At 44.9% G+C, this 23,729-nt stretch overlaps 1 protein-coding gene across 3 annotated transcripts in view; it reads right to left on the bottom strand.

Moving 5' to 3' along the window:
- The window catches only part of LRFN5 (leucine rich repeat and fibronectin type III domain containing 5), a 1,086,380-nt gene that overhangs the window by 366,783 nt on the left and 695,868 nt on the right, over positions 1-23,729 (bottom strand). Inside the window, exon 7 of one of the 3 annotated variants that reach the window (XM_078659745.1) lies at positions 18,638-19,396. In XM_078659745.1, coding sequence (XP_078515871.1) covers positions 18,638-19,396 — 759 coding nt within the window. Of the gene's footprint in view, positions 1-17,581; positions 19,397-23,729 lie in introns of those variants that run through there. The other 2 variants (XM_078659746.1, XM_078659744.1) reach the window with 2 other exon arrangements.

The following is a 23,729-nucleotide window of genomic DNA, read 5'->3' as shown; positions in this document are numbered from 1 at the left end:
ACTTAAAAGTACAGGCAGTGGGCCACCAGCAATGGAAAGAGCTTTGATGAATAGAGGTTTCATCTGGTGTCCTCGGAGTAGGTGTCCTCAGAGTAGGTGATACCCAGTACCAACTGTCAGGTTTTAGTGTCACACAACCGGGCGAGCCAGTACCCTGTTGTTCTGATTTACACTGAATGGGGGGGAGAGTCTGATTGGGAATGATCTGGAGCATACTGCCTGGCAGGAAGTGGAGCTCAGGTCACACCTGGACATTTTGGGGTTACCTGAGTGAGTCTGTGAGACCACAAGGCCCATGCCTGCTCAACAGGGTAGTCAAGAAAGCCTGGATACTGGAAGAATCGCTCAGGTTGTTGCCAAGAAAGGGAAGGGCAAGCAGCATGGGAAAACAGCCCCTGAAAATCTCACTGTACGGATGTATGGGGTGCCACAGGAGCCCACCCTGGAGCCTACAAGGGATGACATTGTCTCCCATTGAGACCTACCTAAGCTTGCTTTTTTGGCAAGCTGAAGGTGAGCCCACCAGAGAGAAGGTATGTAAGACACAGAAGGAGTAACCAACCCTGGAGGGCATGAGGTACCAGACTGAAGCCTAGGCAGCTGGGGATACCTCTGGAGATCACCTCATTTATTGGGAGAATGAACTTTTGTATAGTTAGTCTAAGGCACCTGTGCATCGGGTAACACTTATGTTGACAGTCCCTTGATGCCTTTCCACTGGGGCTGGCTCAAGAATTTTCACTGGCAGGACATGTGGGGAAAGACAATAACTTTGTCAGGAGTGTTTCTAACTTTTATTGTCCCGGAGGAGGATAGTTTCACATACCTTCAGCAGGACCTGTCTCACCTGCCAGGCCAGTAGAAAAACAAGGAAAAAGCTGAAGGCTCGCCTGAGTCTCTTACCTGTATTTGGCACCCCCTTGCATCTACATTGTTGGAGCCTTGGACCCCACAACTGCTTTAGGCAAAAGGTTTACCATGGTCTTAGTAAACCATGCCACTGGATGCCCAAAATCAATCCCTCGGAGGGATGTGACTGAACCTCCAGTGGGGAAGGAACTGATGGGGAATTTTACCTGGGTAAGTTTCCCCGAAGAATTAGGGCCTGACAGGGGCACCTATTTCATGTCGGCATACATGAAGTCCATGTGGAAGAAGTGTGGTGTAGCCTACAAGTTTTCCAACTCCTATTGTCTCCAAATGTAATGGGCTTACTGAAAGGTTCAACAAGACATTGAAAGGCATGATTATGGACCTACCTGAGCCCATAATGCATAAGTGGGATGTCCTATTGTCATTTCTGCTTATTGCCCACAGGTAGGTGCAACTGAAGTGGTTGGGATCAGCCCATTTGAACTTCTGTAGGGTCATTCTGTTAGGGGACCTCTCAGTCTCATGAAGGAGGGTTGGGAGCAAGCTCCCACAAAGCCTCCCAGGAGGTGGTTAGCTACCTGCTCGCCCTCAGACACCTGGTGGCCAAGTTCTGGAAGAAGGCTTCTGGGAACTTGGAGGCTATTCAGGAATTCATGAAACTCTGATATGACCATAAGACCTCTCTGGTGGAGGTTCAATCTGGCCAGAAAGTGTGTGTGATGAAACTAGAGAACCCCATGGCTGTCCAATGAAATTGATCTGGGCCCTTTGAGGTGATTGAGAGGAAGGAGGAGGCCTCCTAGTTGGTGGACATTAAGACCCCCAGAAACCCCTTAAGGTTACTTCAAATCACTCGTCTCAAGCCCCACTATGAGAGGTCAGCATTCACTACCCCAGAAGGTGACTTTAAATTTAGAGTGATGCCCTTTGGGTTGAAGAATGCCCCTGCCACCTTAGCTGGGGGGCATTCAGTGCTGCTTATATAGGCAACATAGGCAACATAGCTGTCTTTACTAGTAGCGGGAGGGATCACCTTCTTTACCTGTAAGAAGTACTTCGGGCCGTGCTACTGATAGGTAAGAAGCTGATTAGACCCTAAGAGAATTCTTGGATTAGATTCTTGGCAAAAGAATACTGAAACTAAGCTACACCTCACTTACTTCTTCCCTTGTACTAGACCTAGGTTAGGTACACCGGGGTAGGCGTATTTTAGAAGCACCAGTTGAGTACTTTTAGTCATTATTTATCACTGTATGTATTTTATGGCTTAGAAACTATATATTGCTTTCACAGTATTATTTTATAATACTCTTCGTACTGTACGCATTGTACTTTACAGCAAGTATTACGATTGCAGCAGTTCATATCTTATGCTTGAGAAAGAAGACTGTTCAATAAATATATTTTATTGAAAAAGCCCGTCTCTCTATTTCTCTGCACCTCTGGTGAAACGAAGCATGCACAATTGACTGAGTGAAATAACTATCTATTGTTTCCGCGACTCTAGAGATATATTTCTTATTCTTGGGGAACAAAGTTGTCATGTTTTAAGTGGTTGTCAGAAACTAATCCCTTCTTGTTCTTTCAAGAAAGTTTCTAGTGACCTCTGAGCTAGCTGGCACACACACAATTAAGTCTAGTATATTCAGTGGAGACCTAGTCAACTTCAGTCCTACGTCTAAACTACAGGATACACTATTCCAATGCGCAGAGCCTATTGGAAATATAGAAACTACACCACACCTATTTACTGAATATACTAGCCTTAATTGTGTGAGGCCTGACTATTAAGGCTGTTAGTGCCAGATAGGGCAGGGCTCTGTGGTGTACTTGAGACATCTTGTGGGTGGGGGTAAGGTGTAGCCCCTCCAAGGTAAAATAGTTCCTATCTTATCCAGGGAGCCCCAAGATAGAAATGGGGGCTTTCCTGGGCCTCACTGGTCACTACAGGATGTTTGTCAAGGAATATGGCATGATTGCTGCCACCTTGACTGAAACAGCCCAAAAATGTGATCTGGAAAAAGTCTTGTCAGAATGCCTTTGACACCCTCAAGCACTCCATTTGCACAACCTATGTGCTCAAGGCCCCTAGCTGTTCCCAGGAATTCATTGTGCCAAAAAATGCTCCAGAGCATTGCATGAGGCTGTCTTAGCACAGCTAATTGAGGAGGGCTTAGACCAACCTTTAGTTTTCATCTATAGGACGCTACTTCCCTGGGAACAGAGGTGGAGTGTTATTGAGAGGGATACCTGTGCTGTGGGTTGGGCACTGAAGAAGCTGAGGCCATACATGTTTGGTACTCACTTATGGGTTCAGGCAGACCACATGCCCCTCAGATGGATTATGCAAATGAGGAGTGAAAGTCCAAAACTGTTCAGGTGGTCGATCTCCCTACAGGGAATGGACTTTATGGTGGAACACCAGCCTTGGTCAGACCACTCCAGTGCTGATGGTCCGTCCAGGTTCGTCCTCCTTAGTGATGAGAAATCCCAGGCGGTTGAGTAGTTGTTTTCAATTTCAAGTTGAGGGACATGTGTTAGACATGTCATCCTTAGGGTGGTCTTCCCACAAACGTTTTGCCTTTACCCCCCACTTTTTGCTTCAATTCATTTTTATTGGCTCTGGGACTCTGTGTACCAGTGCTTGTGCTCTTTCCCTTAAACATGGTATAATAGGCTTACGTCTGATAGGCATATTTAATTTACTTGAAAGTAGACCCTTAAAACATGTCTGCTAATGAAGCATGAATACAGTTTTGAACTGTCAATTTGACTTGCCAACGTAACCCCCTGCCAAGCCTTAAACCCCCCCCTTTTATTCCATATAAGTCACCTCTAAGGTAGGCCCTAAGAAGCTCATAGTGCTAACTGCATTGTAGTGATAAGGTTTGACATATATTCTTGAGTTTCACATGGCCTGGTAGTGAAAAAAAACTCCTAAATTAATGTTCACTACTTTAAGGACTACCTTTCCCATAGGATACAATTTGGGGTGGGAGATTCCACTTCTCCAGTGGAGTGGAGAGGCAGAGTTTTTTCTTGTGTATGGCTCATCAATGGTAAGTTGGTGAGTGCAAGAAAAAATTGGCATGTCTTAGCGAGGTTTGCGGGTGCTAGGAGGGCACCAGGTAAGATTTTCCCAATGCGTAAGGTCGGTACTATTCAAGGTTAGAAAGTTACCGATTGAGTAGCTAATCTACTCGAGCAGCAGCAAAGAAGTGCCCTACGGCATGCCATGTGGTGCAGTTTGTGCAGAATTTGTACTGAATAAGCTTGACTTTCAGATTTCCGCCTGTTTGCGAAACTCTGTGGAATCTTGCAAAGTTTTCATGTAATTCCATGGATTTTCATGGAGAGAAACTCCATGGGTTCTGTCCACACCAGATAACATTTGTTTGCCTTATTACATTTAATAAGTGTTAACTTTTGGTTGGGATCAGCTGAACATTTCATGAATCGTGTTTAATAAAAATCATCTTAATGGTAAATGGTAAAGTTGGATGTTAACTAACAACTTTGAAAAGGCCACTTTTAGAAAGCTGGCATTTTCCTGCACTATTTATATGGAGCCTGCAGCCTGATGCTGGGTCACATAACTGGTTGCATTTGGCAGTTGGACTTTGTTTATTCTTCCTAGACAGCCAAACTGAAGTATTAAGTGTGCCTGTGTGAGCCCTGAACTGGCAGGATGGTGGTGGGAGCTGGCCACAGTCCCACTTGCAACTAAATAGGCTATGCTCTGTCTTCACACAAATGACTTGTCACCAATATATTGTTAATACGGACAGTCTGGAGCCAGGGCAGGGGAAGCGGGAAACATAGAGCACTACTAAGGGAATTTTTCTACCAACTTTTCTTTCTTTAGAGAAGGCACCGGTGAAAGAAATAAGACCCTCAGACCCACTCTCCAGTAGACCTCTGGTCATGAAGATACTACAATAGAAGAAGGACTACTGTGAAGTTTTGCTGCCAGAAGCACTGCTACCCTGCTGCCTTATTAATCTGCTGCATTGCTGCCTACTTCCTGAGAAGGAAGACTAGACCTGTGCACTTCATCCCAGGCTGATGTGATTTCAAGGGTCAGCCGGCTGATGTCCTGTGCTGAGCTACAGGTACATAACAATCTCCTCAGCCCTCTCTAGATCTGCCCAGCTGACCTGCTGCCTGGACCTGCTGCTTTGATCTGCAAATGCACCTGCCTGTGCCCTGCTGGCCTCTGCTGGAGTGAGTTCATGATCCCCAAAGGGTGCCCCTCAGGTCTTGGATCCCAAGATAAGGAGAAGTTTTCAGCTCATGGTGACTGTGAACATGTCTGTTCCCGACAAGATCTTTCAACGCATGCCGCCACCAATTCAAAGCCCTGGTGTGTCCGAATCTCCGTGTCACAGTGACCAGCAGTGAAGCCCGGCAACACTAAATCTGCACTTCATGCTACAACATGGCCAGCCAGAGGTGACTGCCAACATGAATCTCCAGCAACAACCATCTGCATTGCTCCACGGGATCTTCATGCTGCAGACCATCTGCAAAGCCTGGCCTGATCTTTACGCTATATCGATGACAATCTGTGATGGTCTCTTTGCCCCTGTTGGCCTCCTCCACCATGAACTCTACACTTTGAAGGTAACTCTTTCAGCAGGGCTAACCGGGTCCCTGTATCTGGCCTGCACTCCGTTGTGGTCGACCTGAACTTGTATGTTTCACCTGGTCCTGCACAAGTAAAACGCCTTCACTGGTGCATTGTGCTTTTTGATAGTATAAATTGCATATCTCTGGTTCTACTGATTGGATTTTTGTCGTTTTAATGTTAAAGAATTTACTAAAATGTGCTCTGCTCTTCTAAATTTGAGTGGGATTTTTTTGTGTTGTGTTTTCACATTATTACTGTTTGTGTGCTGCATATATACTTTACATTTTGCCTCTAAATTAATATTAACTGCTTTTATGCCAAGTTACCAGAGGGTTAAGCACATGTTAATTTAGTGACTTTTGTAGTTCACTCCGACAGCGATTGTGACTGCTATTTGAGCGAGGTTAACAACCCTTTCAACCAACAACCCCATTTCTCTCACTTGTCAAATGTATGGGTCATAGCAGAAATCCTTGGTAATAATTACCACCCTCAAATTTGTAAAGTTGAGGACAAAACATTTTTGTTCAATCATCAATAAAAAAAATCACACATTTGCATATACAAAGCCATCTGTCTTTCTCAAAGGTACAGTATATATATTTTTTCGAAGTGCTTTCTTAATGTCATGTTCATAGGATATAAGAACTCAATGAAATGAAAGCAGAAAGTGTCAAGAGACCATATAAATGGTTTACGTGCACTTTTGAATTGCAAGTTGATGTAGCACACTTCATGTACCTTAACCAACCTTTTGGCTAACTCAAATATTTAGAACAGTGTCCAGTGTCAGGTTTGTTTAAGGCTTCTACCATCTCACTTGATTACCTGCCTGCCAAAGAATGCTCTATTACTTACCGGTAATCTTCATTATTCTGGGTCCCGTTGTCCTCGTCCTATTTATAACAAAGTGGAGATAGCCAGCCCACAAGGAGTAAATAAGCAGTACTTACCCAGAATTCCGCCTGAACAAACAAGCCCCCAAAAGGAAGGCCAGCTGGCCGGGAGGAAGGGTTGGGCGTATGAATGGGACGAGAACAACAGGACCTGGAATAATGAAGATAACCTGTAAGTAATAGAGCATTACCCCCAGGTCCCTCCTGTCCTTGTCCCATTCATAGCAAAGTGGAGAATACCTTAGCAGAAAAGCCAGATCTCCAAAAAAAACAGGAGCCAACCCTCGAAACTACACCAAAGGCAGCACCCACAGGAAAGCAAAAAGACAGAATCACCGGAAACCCCAAGCAGAGCACCCAGACAGGAGGGTACCCCACCAAAGCCGGGACGCACCCATCAAAATAACGGGAGACCAGCAAGATGATGAGGCGGATAAACAGCAGAGGCCAACCAGCACACAGCAGGAGCACCCAGCAGCGAACAAAGGAAGGGGAGAGCATAGATACAAAAACCAACCAAGGCAGCCAAGAACAAAAACAGCGAGGAGGCCACCCAAAGGAGAAGCCCAAAGGCCCACCAGGCCATCAAGCCAGAACCGGGCAATAGGAACAAAACCATGGACCGGAACCAAGGAAACAGACAGTAAGCGACAGTAAGGAGGCAGCCAACCAGAATACAGAGAACCCAAACAAACCGAAAAGGAGGCACTGGAAAGAGAACCCACAGGAAAAGCTGCCGAAGGGAAAAGACCCCTAAGCAACCAACATCCTGACCTGAATTGGGCCAGAGAAAAACAAAGCCCCAGCAAGAGAAGATCAAGAGCGCCCACAGGACAAAAAGGCAGAAAAGCCCACCAAGGGCAGGACCAACCAGACCTAACCAGAATGGGAGGGAAGCAATAGTCAGGCCCAAGCCACCCCCCCCCCCCAACCAGAATGGCCCAGCCCCAGAGAGCCCAGAGGACAAAGCCCCCGGAATCCACAGAAGAGCACCAGGCCCCCGGAAAAAAAGCCAGAACCAACCACCAGATCTGCAGCCCAGAAGCCAAAACAGAGCCCAGGGATATGTCAAGAGGGAAAGCCAAGGCACTGGTGAAAACACGAACAAACACCTGGAAAGCCACCTAAAAAAGGCCACAGGAGCCAGAAGGGAGCAGGCCTGGCAGAGACCAGAACCCAGAAGGCCCAAACACAGCCCCCAAAACAAGGCCCCAAACAGAACCAGGTCCCGCCAGGAAAAGCCAGAGCATGAAGAACTGACCAAGCAAACCCCCAAGGACAATGAGACCAGGGGAACCAAAAGGAAAAGGGAGAACAAGAGGGAGTCCCCAACCCAAAGAACACAGCCCTTGCAGAACACCCCAACTGCAAACCCAGGGTGACGGGAGCAGGAAGCCACAGTCCCAGAGTAGGGACACACCAACCACCAGAGAAGAGGCACACATGCCCCCAAAGGAACAGACAGCTGACCAAGCGACCCAGAGAACCCAAGACCAGAGCAAGGAAACCCCATTCAAGCCAACACCAGCAGCCAGAAACCAGAAACGTCGAAAGAGCAGACCAGCCAGAAATGCCCCCAAAAAAGACCAGGCAGAAGCTGGCCGACAACAGACAGGCCAGAAAAGACCGGGATCCAAAGAACACCCAAAACCAGCCCAGCCACAGAGGCAACAGAAGCCAGAGTGGAAGCCAAGCAGAAGGCATACCAAACCCCATAGCCCAGCCTGCACCAAGGGAGGGTAGAACCAGAGGAAAACCCCCCAGTGAAGAAAGCAGGCAACAGAGGACCAAGCAGACGGGGAACCAGAGCAGAGGCCAAGCCACCCGCCTGAACAGAAGGACCCGACGGCCCAACCAGAGGAGGGCCGAAGAGGGGAAGGCCCCAGCAGAGCACCGCAAAGCAAAGGAAAGATGGGCGCAGAGACCCCCAGCACTGAACCGTTGGATCACAGAGGACCAAAACCCAAAACAGGGCAACAGCCCAAAGGCCCGGACCAACAAGAGCCGAGAACACATCAGCCAGACCCAAAGCCAAACTGTGATCACAGCCAAAGCCTCAGAACCAGACGAGAGCCCAGCACACATGGAGGACACCGAGCCGTCACTACCCCACATGGGAACAGAGACCCGAAGAGGCCACAGCAAAGAAAGAGCCGCCAGCAGGCCAAAAGGACACAACCAGAAGGCAGAGAGCAAATGGCCCGGGGACAACAGCACCGGCGACGCAGGTAGAAGGACAACTGACCAGAGGAAGCCCACCGCACCAGGAACACCCAGGTGGACCCTGATACAGGCACAAACCAGGACAAACCCAGCTGGACAGAGAACAGATGAGACCAGGCACAGTCAGGAAGGGAAGGCCGCAGGCCACAAGCCCCTCCCCAAAAATAGCAACAGACCCCCGGGGAACCAGCAGCCACGCCCGCAGGAGCTACAGAGGCAAGACCAACAGCACCGGAACCCCACACCCTCAGGGGGAGGGGGGCACATCGCCGACAGACACCCACAGCGGGAGCAGGTGAGCAGGGAAGACAGGAAGACAGAAGTGGGTGACAGGTAAAGACAGGCTCAGCCGGAGCCAAGAGGCCACAACGACAGGAAAAATGCAAGGACCAGAACCCAACAGCAGAGGGACCAGCCACCCAACAGGCAAAGACAGACTCAGGGTGAACGCCTGGCAAAGAAACATGCCAGATCCTGCAGATAACACCACAGCACAGCCAGCCCCAACCCAGACCTAACCCAGCTCCCACCAGGCAGCCAAGGAGTGCCGCAAGGGAGCAACGAGCAACACCGAGCAAACAGTACCATAAGACCCATGTGGACACCCCACCATGCCGCAACTAGGCACAAAAGCGAACAGCGACAGGCAAAACTAGGCAGACATCCACCCGGCACCAGCCAGGCCCGACCCTGCCACAACAAGGACCAGAAAGAGCAGGCGGTTACATGGTGGAAGCATCAGAACCGCAAAGAGGAAGAAGAGCCTGCGATAACAAGAAGGTAGCGCCGGAGGACCAAGCAGAAGCAGCCACAAGCCTGGAGCGACCGGAGCACAGCCCCGGGACCGCCACCCACACAGGGCAAAATAAAGAAGAAGACCCCCAGCGATGCAGCACAGGGGACTCAACAGGGCAACGGAAGGACCAGAGACCCCAACAACTGCAGGACAGCTCCAATGCGAAAGGACCGCAAGCCACAAGAAAGGCCAACGAAGGAGGATTGGCAGGCTAACGGGGGAAAGCCACAGCCCAACCCCGGCCAAGGAGAAGAACCAGCACAAGGCAGGGACAAGCACCCCCCACCAGCGAACCAAGCCAGAGGAAAACGCCGCAGGCCGGCACAAGCCAAGGAGTCTGGGAGAAAGCACAGGAGCACCCAGACCACAAAGTGGGGACCCGCTTGGAGAAGAACTCAATCAATCAATCAATCAAAGACATTTATAGAGCGCACTACTTACCCGGAGGGTCTCAAGGCGCTTGGGGGGGGGGGGGGTGCTGCTACTGCTCGAACAGCCAGGTCTTGAGCTTCTTCCTGAAGGAGAGGTGGTCTTGGGTCAGGCGCAGGTCGGACGGGAGGGAGTTCCAGGTCTTGGCGGCCAGGTAGGAGAAGGACCTTCCTCCTGTTGTCGTTCATCGGATGCGGGGGACGGCGGCGAGGGCGTGACTGGCTGATCGTAGATGGCGTTTGGGAGCGTAGAAGTTGATGCGGTTGTTGAGGTAGCTCGGGCCTTGATCGTGTAGGGCTTTGTGTGCGTGGGTGAGGAGGCGGAAGGTGATTCTTTTGTTGACGGGGAGCCAATGCAGGTCTCTCAGATGTCCGGAGATGTGGCTGTGTCGTGGGATGTCGAGGATGAGTCTGGCTGAGGTGTTCTGGATCCGCTGGAGTCTCTTCTGGAGCTTGGCGGTGGTTCCGGCGTAGAGGGCGTTGCCGTAGTCCAGTCGGCTGGTGACGAGGGCCTGGGTGACCGTCTTCCTGGTCTCGGTGGGGATCCACCGAAAGATCTTCCGTAGCATGCGCAGGATGTTGAAGCATGACGAGGAGACGGCGTTGACTTGTTTGGTCATGGAGAGGGAGGAGTCCAGGATGAAGCCCAGGTTGCGTGCGTGGTCTGTCGGTTTGGGTGCGGTGCCCAGGGCGGGGGGCCACCAGGAGTCGTCCCAGGCGGAGGGTGAGGCGCCCAGGATGAGGACTTCCGTCTTGTCTGAGTTCAGTTTCAGGCGGCTGGTCGTCATCCACTCGGCTACGTCTTTCATCCCTTCGTGAAGGTTGGCTCTGGCGGCGGCGGGGTCGTTGGTCAGGGAAAGGATCAGCTGGGTGTCGTCAGCGTAGGAGATGATGTTGAGGTTGTGTTGGCGTGCGATGGCCGCGAGGGGGCTCATGTAGACCCAGGCTGCCAACCAAGAAGCCTTACAGGACCCCACAGGGACGCAAGAGGCCACAGAGGCACCAGAGCAGGCAAGGCACATGGAAACGCCAAGCAGCAGCGGGGACCAGCATGGACCTAAGAGTACCGGAGGCGGAAAGGCAGAAGGACCAGGACACCCCAACCACACCGGCAAGAGAGGCAGATCCAAAAATGTAGACCCTGCGCCACTGCACCCACCGAGAACCAGCAGAAGACAGAAGGCGGAGCCAAGCTGTCATAGATAGCACCACAACAAAACCGGCCCAACGGGCAAGAACGGACAGGACCAGCCACCCAAAAGCTACAGGACGCAGCCACTGAGCCCCAGCACCCGGCACCTCGCAAGTGCAAGCAGCAACAAGAGCAGAAAGGCAAGAGAAACAAAGCCTGCCGAAGCCAACAAAAGCGCTGCCAACGAAGACAAGTGAAAGCCAACAGCACCCAGGACACACAGGCTACAGTGGAACACAAGCAGCAGAATCCAAAACACGCAGACACAAGAGCCTGTGACCTCAACCACAAGGCCAGTTGAAAAACTGTCCAAGCACTCCGCCCAACTGGGACCGGTGGCCACCAAAGACACAACTGGCACTGAATTCATGGGGCAGGGCTATAGAAGCACCTGAGCCACCCACATGTGCTTCCCAGAAAGAGCGACCACAGGAAGGAGAAAATGCAGCAGGGTGATGCAGCAAAGATCTGCGAGCAAGCCTGTCATGCGGCGTACACCAGCTGAATGCCATGGAACTGGCTCAAGAGAACTGCGTGCGGGTGGACTAGGGGAGGCCAAGCAGTGGAAACATCCACTGTTGGAGGACCCCATGGCCAGATGCAGAGCGCTGCGACTTGCACGGTCAAAACCCGAAACCGGGACCGACGCAGTACGCCACCAGGCCACTCACAACAGTGGTGAGATGAGGGAAACAGGCAAAAACCGCCATAACCACCAACAGAGCTCCAAGGCACAGCAAATGGCCAGTGAAACAATCCTCCATGCAGAAAACACTGTAAATGCAGACAAACTTAAAAAGGCACCGCAACACGGAACTCACCCGAGGGGAGGGAACACCACAATAAACAAGGCCCCCCACCTCTACAGCCAGCCCAGGGCATCCACCAGATCTACGCCAGGGCTGGGAAGGCCAGGAGACAGCAAGTGAGGCACGTCTTCCACCTGGCCAGGTCACAGGAAGACATGCACACAACCCAGAAGCAACCGGGAAGCTACGCACCAGCCGCAAAGGGCCTGCCGGCCAGTAACCCCTGCAAGCCAGGAGGCAGACCAGGAAACCCCCCGCCCACACAGCCAGTCAGCTGGGCGGGGGGATGAGAGAAGAAACGCCACTCCAGCCCAGCAGGAGCAGCACCAGCACCACGTCCATTCTGTCGAGAGACAGAAAAAAAGAACAGGTGGAATGCTGGGTAAGTACTGCTTATGTACTCCCAGTGGGAGGGCAGGGTGAGGGTCCCAGCATTCCTCCATCTTTTTTTCTGTCAGTAGATGGGTTATCTCCACTTTGTTATGAATGGGATGAGGACAGTCGGGACCTGGGGGTAATGATACTGTTTTGCCCTGTGTGCCCGATTCACAGAGGTAAAATAAGACGAAAGTTTAACTTTACGTCTTTCGGTATTCACGAAGGGCTTTTAATACTCCTAAATGTCTCTATATGAAACATCCAAAGCTGACCTTAATAGATCATGTAGCAAACGTAACTTGGCTTTTTGGGATCTGTTGAAGAAGTGGAGATAGTATTCCGGGTTTTTTTTTTTCCCGGTTCCTTGATTATGCCATGAATACTCCTTGGACCGGGTCTAGCCTCGTTACGATATTGGTTCTACAGGTTGAAATATACCTAGATGGAGTCAGCGCAAGGCCCTCTTGATTTGGGACCTCTCTGCCACCAATATAACAACTCGTGTCCTGGCACAAGAGAAAGGAAAAAAGGCCCCGCTCTAAAGCCAAGGACTCGCAAGGTGGTTGGTATCTCCCATATTGAGGGTAAGACAAATAAGGACAAAAGAAAAAAAAAATAATAATAAATAAATACTCCTAAATGGCCTTTGTGAATACCGAAAGTCGTAAACTTAAACTTTTGGTATTCAGAAAGAATATTTACGAGTAGTAAATGCCCTTTGTGAATACCAAAAGTCATAGACTTTCGTCTCAGTTTAACATTGTGAATCGGGCCCAGTGAGTATAGTACATGCAGATCAATGAAATCCATGCATTTTAGTCTCTGAAAAATATTACAATAATAATTGACATTTAATACAACATTAAATTAGGACATTTGAGATCCACAAAAAGACTATGTTTTAAACGCACCCTCTGCACACTATTTTTCCATTCATTTTTGTACTTTTGACTCATCTGAAACGCAAATGGTGTGCTTTATTGTCATCACTAAATGCTGTTTGGGTTGTATATTACATACCATGAGAGACAAATGTATTTAGTTTTATGGTTTTGTGTTTACCGAACCAAAACTAACTTTTAACTGTTTTTTTAAAGTTAATTTCTCTTTGTGTATGATAGACTGCATTGACCTACCATGTAACCATTCTGCACTGTGCATGGCCTTCAGCCAAAGGTAGCAGCAGTTGCAGGCACAATCATGGGCATCTTACAAGGACGTCCACCAACCCTGGTCTTATTTAGTTAACAGTTTTACACAGTGTACGGGCATCAAAAAGGTATAGGCGTGCTTTTCAAAGAACATTACCTACAACATTGGTTCAAGCACTGAATTACTAATGAAGAAACAAGAGGATGTGAGTTAAAAAAGTGGGAACACTGGAATGTGTTGAGAGGAGATAGAATAAATAGAGGCAGGTTGAAACTAGTGGAAAGTGGGGGCCAAAAGAGGTGAACTCAAGGAGAAGGTGAAGAGAAGGGCATGAAAGTGAGTGCGTAAAAGCAAAGAGGAAGGAAGGAAAGAATGATTAGGGGGAAGAGGATGACGGTAGAGTAGGAGGCGTGGGGATAGGGACAGGGAGAATGGGAGAAGGGCAGAGACACAGCAGGTAAAATCAAGTGGCAAGGGAGTCGGATGAGGAAGAGAAGTAGCATTTTAACACAATGTATGAAGGAAGTGGTGTGCTTGATCAAGTGCTGCAAATTAAATGGTGGGGAACGAGGGAAAGCAGGTGAGTGAGGAACAGGGCAAATAATGTGAACAAGTTGCAAGAGAAGAAAACTACCAAAAGTGGCTATGATGAAGGCAATTTGTGGAAGAAGGAGAGAGAATAAAGTAACCCAAATAATCCGTTTAAGAGTGGAAGAGTCTACATTACATCAAAGTGAATGGATCAAATGCAGTGTAACCAGGTGTGTCTTTAGGGGAAGGCAGAATGATTCCATCATTTCCATGGAGAAACATAAAAGAGAGGAAGCTCCAGAGAATGACTGATGCAGACTATCAAATGTTCATAATAAGGAGATGTGCAATAAAGGCTTTATTTACTTTTGAGCTTTCTCAAGTATTCTGGTATGGTGTTGACTTTGCATGGACTGCTTACTAGGCTAGACACCCCAGCTGAAAATTCATTCTGGCATTGGTAGGTAGTCATTGAAGGTGAATTAGGATTGGAGACATGTGGTTACATTTCTTTAATGAGGACAAAAGTCTGACTGTGACCTATGAGACAAATATGAGTGGCAAAAGTTCAGAGTGTATGATCGTTGCCAGGATAGCCCTATCAAAGGCCAGCAGTGAAATAATTATAGCTTGTGATTCTATTTTTATGAAGTCAATTTGCAGGAACAGGTTAATTTATTTCAGATTCTGCAAGTAATACTTAGCCAATCTAGTAATTTTGTCTCTACGAGATATCATAGAAAGAGAGATGTCCAGTGTTACTCCAAGGGATGAGACTGTTGGTGAAACAAAGGAGGAGAATTTGATAATATTTAGATGCTGCAGCAGGTCAGTTTTAAAAAAAGTTTAAAGCTTAGAAGAGAACAAGGTGAATTGTTTTGATTGCTTTATATATTTTGTCAATGAAAATCAAGGTCTTAAAGAAATGGTGCCCTCTTCTGAATAGAAAATGGAAGTTGTATGATTAGGTGTTGAAATCAAGTTCAAATTTTTACCCTTGCTAATGCATCATATTTTCGTTTATATACTCCCATTCTCTATGCATGTTTGTTTTCTTCCTTGGGGTGGGCTACCTCTCAACGTGCCTATCATTTGTTGTGCAATTTTATTCTCCTGGGACCAAATTTCCAATTTCGTCAACATTCATGTTTTTCAAGATGGTGGAAAAAATCTGGCCGATTCATTAGCCAATCACATGTCTCGACCATTTCAAATGTGTTCGGCAGTATTTTGAATTTCATACGCCCTGATTTTAACCACTAATATATGCAAACGTTTTACCCCCTAAAGCCCTTTTTTCACCTTTTTCTAATTCTAATTTCAAAAGAGCTACTAAACAGATTGATACTAACTCATGCAAAGCAAGCTTGCTGGGTAATTTTCTAAATTCATAGTAATTTTGGCATTAATTTGTTTGCAGTTTTCGCTAAAGTTTTTTTGTAAGAGCTAAAATGTAAATGCAATTTTTTTGACTCCCTGTTCAAGACAGAACTGCAAAACAAATAGAAGACTAAGCTAGTACCAAATTTTGCACTGATCCGTTGATGGGTACCCGTATTATAGGCAAATCATAAAATAACTTTAAACTAACACACAACACACACACACTCGTATCGTTTTTCGCCAGGAAGTGGGAATGTCTGGATCTGTAGTTATGGTAAAGTTGCAATTAACATTTAAAGATTGGAAGAACACTTTATCGTGCATCACTAATATCTTTGGCCCTGTTTGCCAAAGCACATAGAAACTTTTTATAAAAGTATAAAGTATAGGTATGTATATATGTATTTTCTTTTCGCAGCACGTTGGGAAACGCCAATCCCATCTAAGCATGCCTTAGAAGAACTCTGTTGCTGTAGAACTTTTTCCGTAAAATATTTCACATTCATTTTTGTGTTGAATCTCTTCCTCTGTATCAGTCAGTCCATTTGGAATTTAGGTCACGTTTAGACAAAGCGCTACAAAGAACAATTCAGGCACAATTACTCAAGGAATGGTAAGACAATACAGTAATGTACAAGCATTCAGAAATGTATGACTCCTACTTCATGAAATTCAAAAATCTGTTTAGAAAAGACAAAAGTAATGGATTTCATTTTGAGACTTTATGTTTGAGTTTCCTTTGTATGATTGATTAAGTATATTTTACTGGTGGGATCTTATGTTGTGTGAGAGCTTGGGGAATATTTAATTTGTTGATTTTCACAGGTTAGGCTCCAGTCCACATTTATTTTCTAAGGCACCCTTGTGGCTCATGTAGGCAAGTATAAAGTCAACAAGTTTATAAGTTCTCAAATGTATTCTTTGCTGTGATGGATTGACATTTTTGTCCAGTATCATGTGAAAAAACCCTCTCTATTGTATGGCCTACACATGCAAAGTTAAAACCAGGATCACTACCTATATTATCTATCAAGTCTTTCCCTTAAATAACAAAATGAGGAGCGCTCAAGGTAAGCTCAAGCAACTGACTGCTGAATTAGCAGACAAAGATGCGACAGCGGTTGAAAAATGTATTTTCTTGTATTATCTATATATGCATATCGACTAAAGATAAACCAATTCCAACTTCGAATTAGTACTTCTTTAAAAACCTATTCAAAAAACGTTCCCTAAAAAACCCTCAATCTATGCAGCATATTTATTTCCTTAATTCAACCAAACCATGTTACTCTATCATGCTCCTGCAGAGAAATCAGCTGTAACAGAGGTGGCAGGGAGGAAATATGTGTCTACAGGTAGGCGAGACTGTCTGCACTAAGAGGAAATAATACATCATGCACATAGAAAGGTGTACGTTCAGCAAAATGTAACATTACAATCCTGACAGCAGATATTTTGAGTATACTTATAGAACGTGGTCTTAACTATTTTATTTTAAATTAGTTGAATATGTCTTTTGGTTCCAATCCAAGATACTTTAGTAAAAAGCCTGGGCGAATTCCCCCCCAATTGGCCCACAAACATTAGCTGATTTTCTTGGGAAAATTCAAGCCTCCAACAAATATTTACACAATAGTGTGCATTCCCAAACCCGCCATGTAGTTACAGTGGGATTGTGTAATACTTTTCATTTTTGTCATTTTTAGAAATATAAAAGTCCTAACTTGGAAGGTAAGTCCCAACATGGCATTGTAGCACTTTTTAAAATATAATCTTGTACGGGTGGGCTGGAACTCAAATGCAAGGGATGATTTTTTTATTAAAAATACTCTTCTCTAGAGTGAATATACTTTTTCTAGAGAGGGAGGCTTTCAAGACAAAGGGCCTGATTTAGGGTGTGGCTGATAGGTCACTCCTTCACAAACGTGATGGATATCCCATCCGCCACATTAGAAGTGCATTATATCCAATGCCATTCACAATGCGGTGAACAGGATATCTGTCGCGTTTGTGATGGAGCAACACATCTGCCATACTTGAAATTACGCCCAAAGCATCTTTAATGTCTGCAGCTGATCCAACATAAAGAACCCTCATTGCATGCCTCTGCTGAGTCTAGTCCATCCATCCACATGGCTCGTTACTACACCTTTTCCAAGAATTACAGAGTTAGTCTTCTAAATATTTAGTGGATTTGACTGAATATCCATGTGCTTTGAAGGTTATGCAAGCTAATTCAGCCAAGGAAAACATAGCCACAATCCATCATAAAATGGTTAATTTTAATTTTAATATTTCAACCAAAATAGTTTGTAACCCTTGTAAAACATGTATTATTTTACATAGGAGATCGGTCTAGTATGCTGAAGTTTGTGGTAATGTATCAAGTACATCTGATAATTTCACTAATGATTGTTTTTCTGTGCACTGTCACAGTGGCCAAACATACTCTTTCGACAAACATCAAGCTCATGTTAAATTGAAAAACGAGGATTAATGGTGGCTGATATAGCTGTGCTTAAAAACTCAACAATGATTTTCCTGTTTTGGATTATCTTTAGTATTAGAGAAAACTGTAGAATATTTGATCATACCTTCATACCAGCAATTCCTTAAGTAGACAGATTTAAATATCCATTTGAAACATTATTTATGTGAACACTGTCTGGGTATACGTATTGAATATTTTATTTTACACAACATAACAACACATAATTGTTGTTTTGTACAGCCATTTGCCTAAAAACAAAGGCGATACAATTGTCACCGAAAAGAAATATACAGTCTGATCATTTAAAAAATATGAGTTTTCTCATTTCTTCCAGAAGTGAATTGTTTTGTAAGCTAGAAGGGAATTGTATTTCCCATATGAAAGGCATTTTCTGAGAAAACCTTCTTATTTCTGCTACTGCAGAACCAGGAAGCCAGTCCTAGAATAGGAGAAGGCACCGGTGCAGTGTCACACGGTTCTCACAATTATATCTTTGAATGTTGCCTTCTTTTTTTTAATATAAAAAATGTGAAATACTTGGCTTATACATAACCCTGCATATACAAGCCATAAACCAACAGTACAAGACTGGAATTCCAAATTCCAATTTTCTAGGACAGTGTTCTCAAACAATGATTTCCCTCCCCCATATTTAAAAAAAGAAAATCAAGTCACACAGTGCTTTCCAATATCCACTCAGAACTTGAGAAAGTCGCTTTTCCACTATCCATATCAGAATTGTCTGACTGAATAAGCATTCCATTCATAGACATGCTCCTTTTAGACCACAATCCACCCGTGTTCTGTGAGTTAACATAACAGTGGTATTCCATAAATTCTCCATTGAGGGAGTACCTGCGTTTCGCTCGGGAGGACTCCGCCGGCAATGTGAGGAACTTACTTGGCTTTGATTGTGCTCGTTTATATTGGGACACCTCTTTGACAGAAGCAGGAGGATGGCTAGATAACTGCAGTGCAGTCGAGTTATTTCTGTTAGTATTTTGAGAATCAACATTTGTGGTGGCATCGTTCTGTGCTTCGTTGATTGACTTTTGCCCAGTCTTTCGCTTCTGCTTTTGAGATGCAGATGTGTTAGAGGTCCAGGTATGAGGCAAAGCCGAGGTAGTGATCGACGAGCTCTGACTCGAGCATGAGTCTGACATGGGTCCCACATTGTCATTTGGAACTTTGCAGCACTGGGTGCTCTCCTCGGGTGCCACAGCCTGTTTTGAACCAGACTGAGCCATTGATCCACCACAACCTTGGCTCTGAGCACCATTCGTTTGTGAGTACACATTGCTGACCTTGGTGACTTTGTGGTGTCCATTGTTGTTGCAAACTTTGTAGCGGATCATTAGGATAATGATGAAAACCAACACAGATGCAACAATGATTCCACCAATTATAATGATCATAGTCCCTCCCAAAAACTGAGATTGCATGAAGTGGCAGCGGACGTAATCCTGATCTGTGGTGAACTGGATGCAGCCAACAACCCTTGTGGCGGTCAGAGAGGTGATGCCATCATCGTAGATCGCCAGAACACATAAGTCATACACAGTTCCAGCTGCCAAGTTATTCACCAGAAACGTTTTGCTTGTCGGAGGTATCATTCTAGGAAACAAAACAAGTATTTTATTAAGTTCTTCAGGGATATTCCTTAATGGAGCTCAAAGATATCAAGATCATATTAACACATGGCATGTCTGATGCTTGTACATTGTATCTGCAGTACATCTTAGTGTCCACTTTCAAAACCAATATGCTTAATCAATCATTGGTTATTTTAATCTGTCTTTGATAAATATGTTTAATAGATATATAGCATATCAAAATGGAGGAAAATAGGTTGTCCAAGCAATGCCACCAACAGAGAACAGAACAACCTTAATGGCTTCCAGTTAAGCAGCAACAAACGACAAACAAACACTTTAGCTGGTTGGCAAGCATGCTGCTTTTTCCACTCATTTGTAAATTCTAATGAGATGCCTGCATACTCTACTCTAAAAAGAATTAATGTTTGGAAGAATAGTTACATTTCTACCCTAAAGACAAACCCAAATTACATTATGTCTGCCAGTTCTACCTTGAACAGTATTTTCCTGCAGACCTTTATGTGGAATCGAGAAGTGTTTGTAGCAGAAAATCACCAAGAGTCTTATTGCCATGCAAAGGTTAGGCATTTCTGTGAACAGGTACATTTTCCACCTATTCATAATCTAGATAAAATCAAACTGTGATGTTAATGAGAAAGTCACCTATCGCAAAACGTAGTTATTTCTTTTGTCATACCCTGGTTTAAATGTTTATGTAAATAAGATATTGTTTTGCTGAGGCTTATTGTGAGAATTCAATATTTCTTCCTTGTATGTTTTTTTCCTGATGAAATATAGTTAGAAAACACCACCTTATGCCTCCACGCTCAAAGATTGTACATCACATTGTTATTATGTTTACAGTCTCACAGTTTAAGAAGATTCAAGATGTTGTGAGCTGGAAACACATAAAAAGTAAAAACAAGATTTTTTTTATCACAGTATTATGATCTTGAAACTGTTTCGCAGTGCCTAGAAATCAATGGATTATTAGTGCACTGTATAAATGTCCTGAGTCATTAATTCAGCTGTAGCTGGTGCAAATTTGACTCTTAAGAGAGACAGAATCACACACTCTAAAACGGCAGGTGTCATGTTCTCGTGAATATCCCACGATATTCTACTTGTTTTACTAACACTATCAATCTTCCACATAGTATAGTAAATGGAATTAACTGCAAATTCTCTCGTTCATGCACACCCCATCTTGTGCAATGCAAACCAGACCCATTTATATTTTAAGTTTGCATTTTGAAAACCTGAACACTTGTAAATCTCTGGTACCATATTAAACAAAGACAAACATAACCCGTTTTACTAATGCCTTTAAAACCTTTTTTTTTAAACGAACAAAGAATCTTTTGAAAGCCACATTGCTTTTTGTGCTTATTTTATTTGACAAAAAAGCCAATATTACAGCTAAAGGACAGAACAGGCACCAAACTACTTGAACCCACACCTGCACCCAAACCCCCATGTGGTGCCTTTACAGTCCTGGACTCCTCGGTGGGAATGTTGAATTGTGCCTAGACATCGAAAATCCAAAATTTGGGAGTTTCTGAGAACTGAGACAAGACCAGGACCAACCTACTCATATATCCATCCTAGGTGCTTTGCCAGTCAACCTGAGTTTGTGGCAGCTTCCACTAAGTTCTTATTTACAATAGCTGTCCTTCGGTAAAGGAGTATCGGGCCTCCAGGAACTTTTGTCTGCTCCAGCCTCCAACTTTCTCCCCCTAGAAATGTTTTACTTCCAAAAAAGAGACAAAGGGGCCGATTATTATGACGATGTGACTGCCACTGACAGCCTGTCAGTGGCGGTCCCACTGCCATCGGAACCATATTATCCACCTGCAATATTTCAATGGTGGGCAGATGGTTGGCAGTCGGCAAGATCGACCGCCACGCATCCGATGGGCTCCTTGAGTTTGCCGGTACGGCGGAGGGGGTTGTATTCCCTACCATGGTGGCGGTGCCTACCAAACACCACCATAGGGATTACAAGACCCTTTCCGTATGCCTTTTCAATGGGGTTAACCCACCATGAAAAGGCAGGCGGAAAGGGACTTTGGGGGCCCGTAGTGGGCCCTCCATCCCCCCTGGCTCTCCGATATGGGCACTGGGATATGTAGGGGGGCACCATAGGTGCCCCCCTACATATCCCTGTACCTTGTGGAAGGCACCGCTGTGACAGAGTAACCCATCTGCTGAAATTTAAATCAGGCCCTAAGTCTGAATGTAGAAATCTGAAATCTTCACCGCGACTTCCTCCAGTGGCTCCCCAACGGCAACCTGCTTGGTCACAGCCTGCAGCCTTGACTTGCTGGACTTTACCTTCTGTGAAGATTTTCTTAAAAATTTCTACTAAGTTCGAAGGCAGGAGCTGACCGGTCCCAATCCACTTCTTGTATTGGACCCGACCTCCATCGCGGTCTTTGACCTAAACTTGCATGACAAGATGTCCAGGATTGGTGCTTTCATCTTTTAATTGCTAGTTTTCACCTTTAACTTTAAAAATTCATGAATCCCGTTCTATTAATTGGCTTTTTGTTATTTTGGTGTCAAATAATTTATGAAACTTTACTCTATTTTCTTAAGTTGGTGTGAGATTTTTTGGGTGTTGTGTATTCACTTTATTACTGTTTGTGTACTGCAAGTTAAGCATGACTGCTTTTGTGCCAATCTAGCAGAAGGTTAACCACAGGTTAACTTGGTGACCTGTGTGGTAAATTCTGGCAGAGACTGTGGCTGTTGCTTGAAAAGCTGTCACCTGCCATTTAACCAATAACAAAATTTCTCACAACAACTAAAGGAAATATTCATGTTTAATGCTATTATTTAAAACATATTTTGGATTCTGAGTAGGGGGCACAATGCTGACAACTTACCTTCACTTCTGTTGTAAGGTGGGTCGTGGGGAGGGGTAGGTAGACATGTAACAACAGCAATAAGGTCACCAAAACAGTACTGGGTCCACCAAAAGGGTCTATATAAATTAGTCACTTGCTCAACCCTTGGTAGCTGACAGGAGCAATAAGGCTTAACTTAGGAGACAGGCATGTTAAGCATCTAAAAACATTAGTACAGTATAAACATAAGACACAACACACTGAGAAATCCCACACCAATTCATAAAAAGTAGGACATATGCTTATCTTTAAAATGACAACAAAATCATCAGAATCCAATGTAGGGAGCCGGAGATTGAATTTATAAAGACTAAATATGTTCTAGTGCTTACAAACCAATAGCAAGGATCAACAAAGGGCCTTGACTCTACTCAGTAAGGCTGAGTCAATATCAAATACAACACAAGAGATGCCACTACTAAAACTCACTTATGAATTATTCCATCAACGGAACCCAAGCTGATTTGTCAAAGGCAGCAAGAAACATTTATTTCTCAGGAATTTTATTTATTCAAATGTTTGCTTATTTTTCAAAAGATATATGAAAATACAAACAGATAATACATGACATAAATATAACACAGACAAAATTAGGTTAAATTCTTCATCCCTAGCACAACTTCTCATAAAACACACCACACATATCCCAGCTTTTCTTTCATCCAATCATTCATTCTTGAAACATACCCACCTAAAGACACTCAAAAAATTCAACAGTGGGCCACTGTTCTCCTTGGACCGAGGAGCACACAAAGTAAGCCCATTTAACAATCTTTACAGGGATTGTTTCATGTGACTTAGCTCAGACGGGGTACAGGTTGATTTGATTTTTTAGAGACACTTAGGATAGACAAGGATTAGAACAGTCTATCGCGTTTTGGAGAAAGGTAGGGAGCTGCTGTGCCGGTGAGGTGTTGGGATACCGCTGTTTATTTGGTGGTTTAAAGATCAGAATAGTAAGAGTATGTATTTTTCTTCTTTTTTAGATTGGGTTGGTCCTGAGGAGAACCCTGCCAATTAATAGGGTTCGAAACGCATCGACCTTACGCAATGTGTAGTCAATTTGATTTTTGTACAATTAAGTTGCTGTCCAAAATGTTTCATATACAGATACAATTATATTGATGATCTTTTGGAGACTGTTTTCCGTTCAACTGGTGTTGGATTATTTTGTATAGGAGGCTACACGCGTACAGCTCTTGGGTGGGTCGAACAATTGGTGAATAGTGGCCCACTGTTGAATGTGTTTAGCTGGGTATGTTTCAGGAATGAATGATTGGATGAAAGAAAAGCTGGGATATGTGTGTTGTCTTTTATGAGAAGTTGTGCTAGGGATGAAGAATTTAACCTAGTTTTGCATGTGTTATATTTATGTCATGTATTATCTGTTTTTATTTTCATATATCTTTTGAAAATAAGCATAAATTTGAATAATAAAAATTC

This window comes from Lissotriton helveticus, chromosome 9, assembly GCF_964261635.1.
Source record: "Lissotriton helveticus chromosome 9, aLisHel1.1, whole genome shotgun sequence".
NCBI lineage: Eukaryota > Metazoa > Chordata > Amphibia > Caudata > Salamandridae > Lissotriton > Lissotriton helveticus.
Note: the sequence above shows the minus strand (reverse complement) of the source record. Positions and strands in the feature narration are given on the sequence as shown.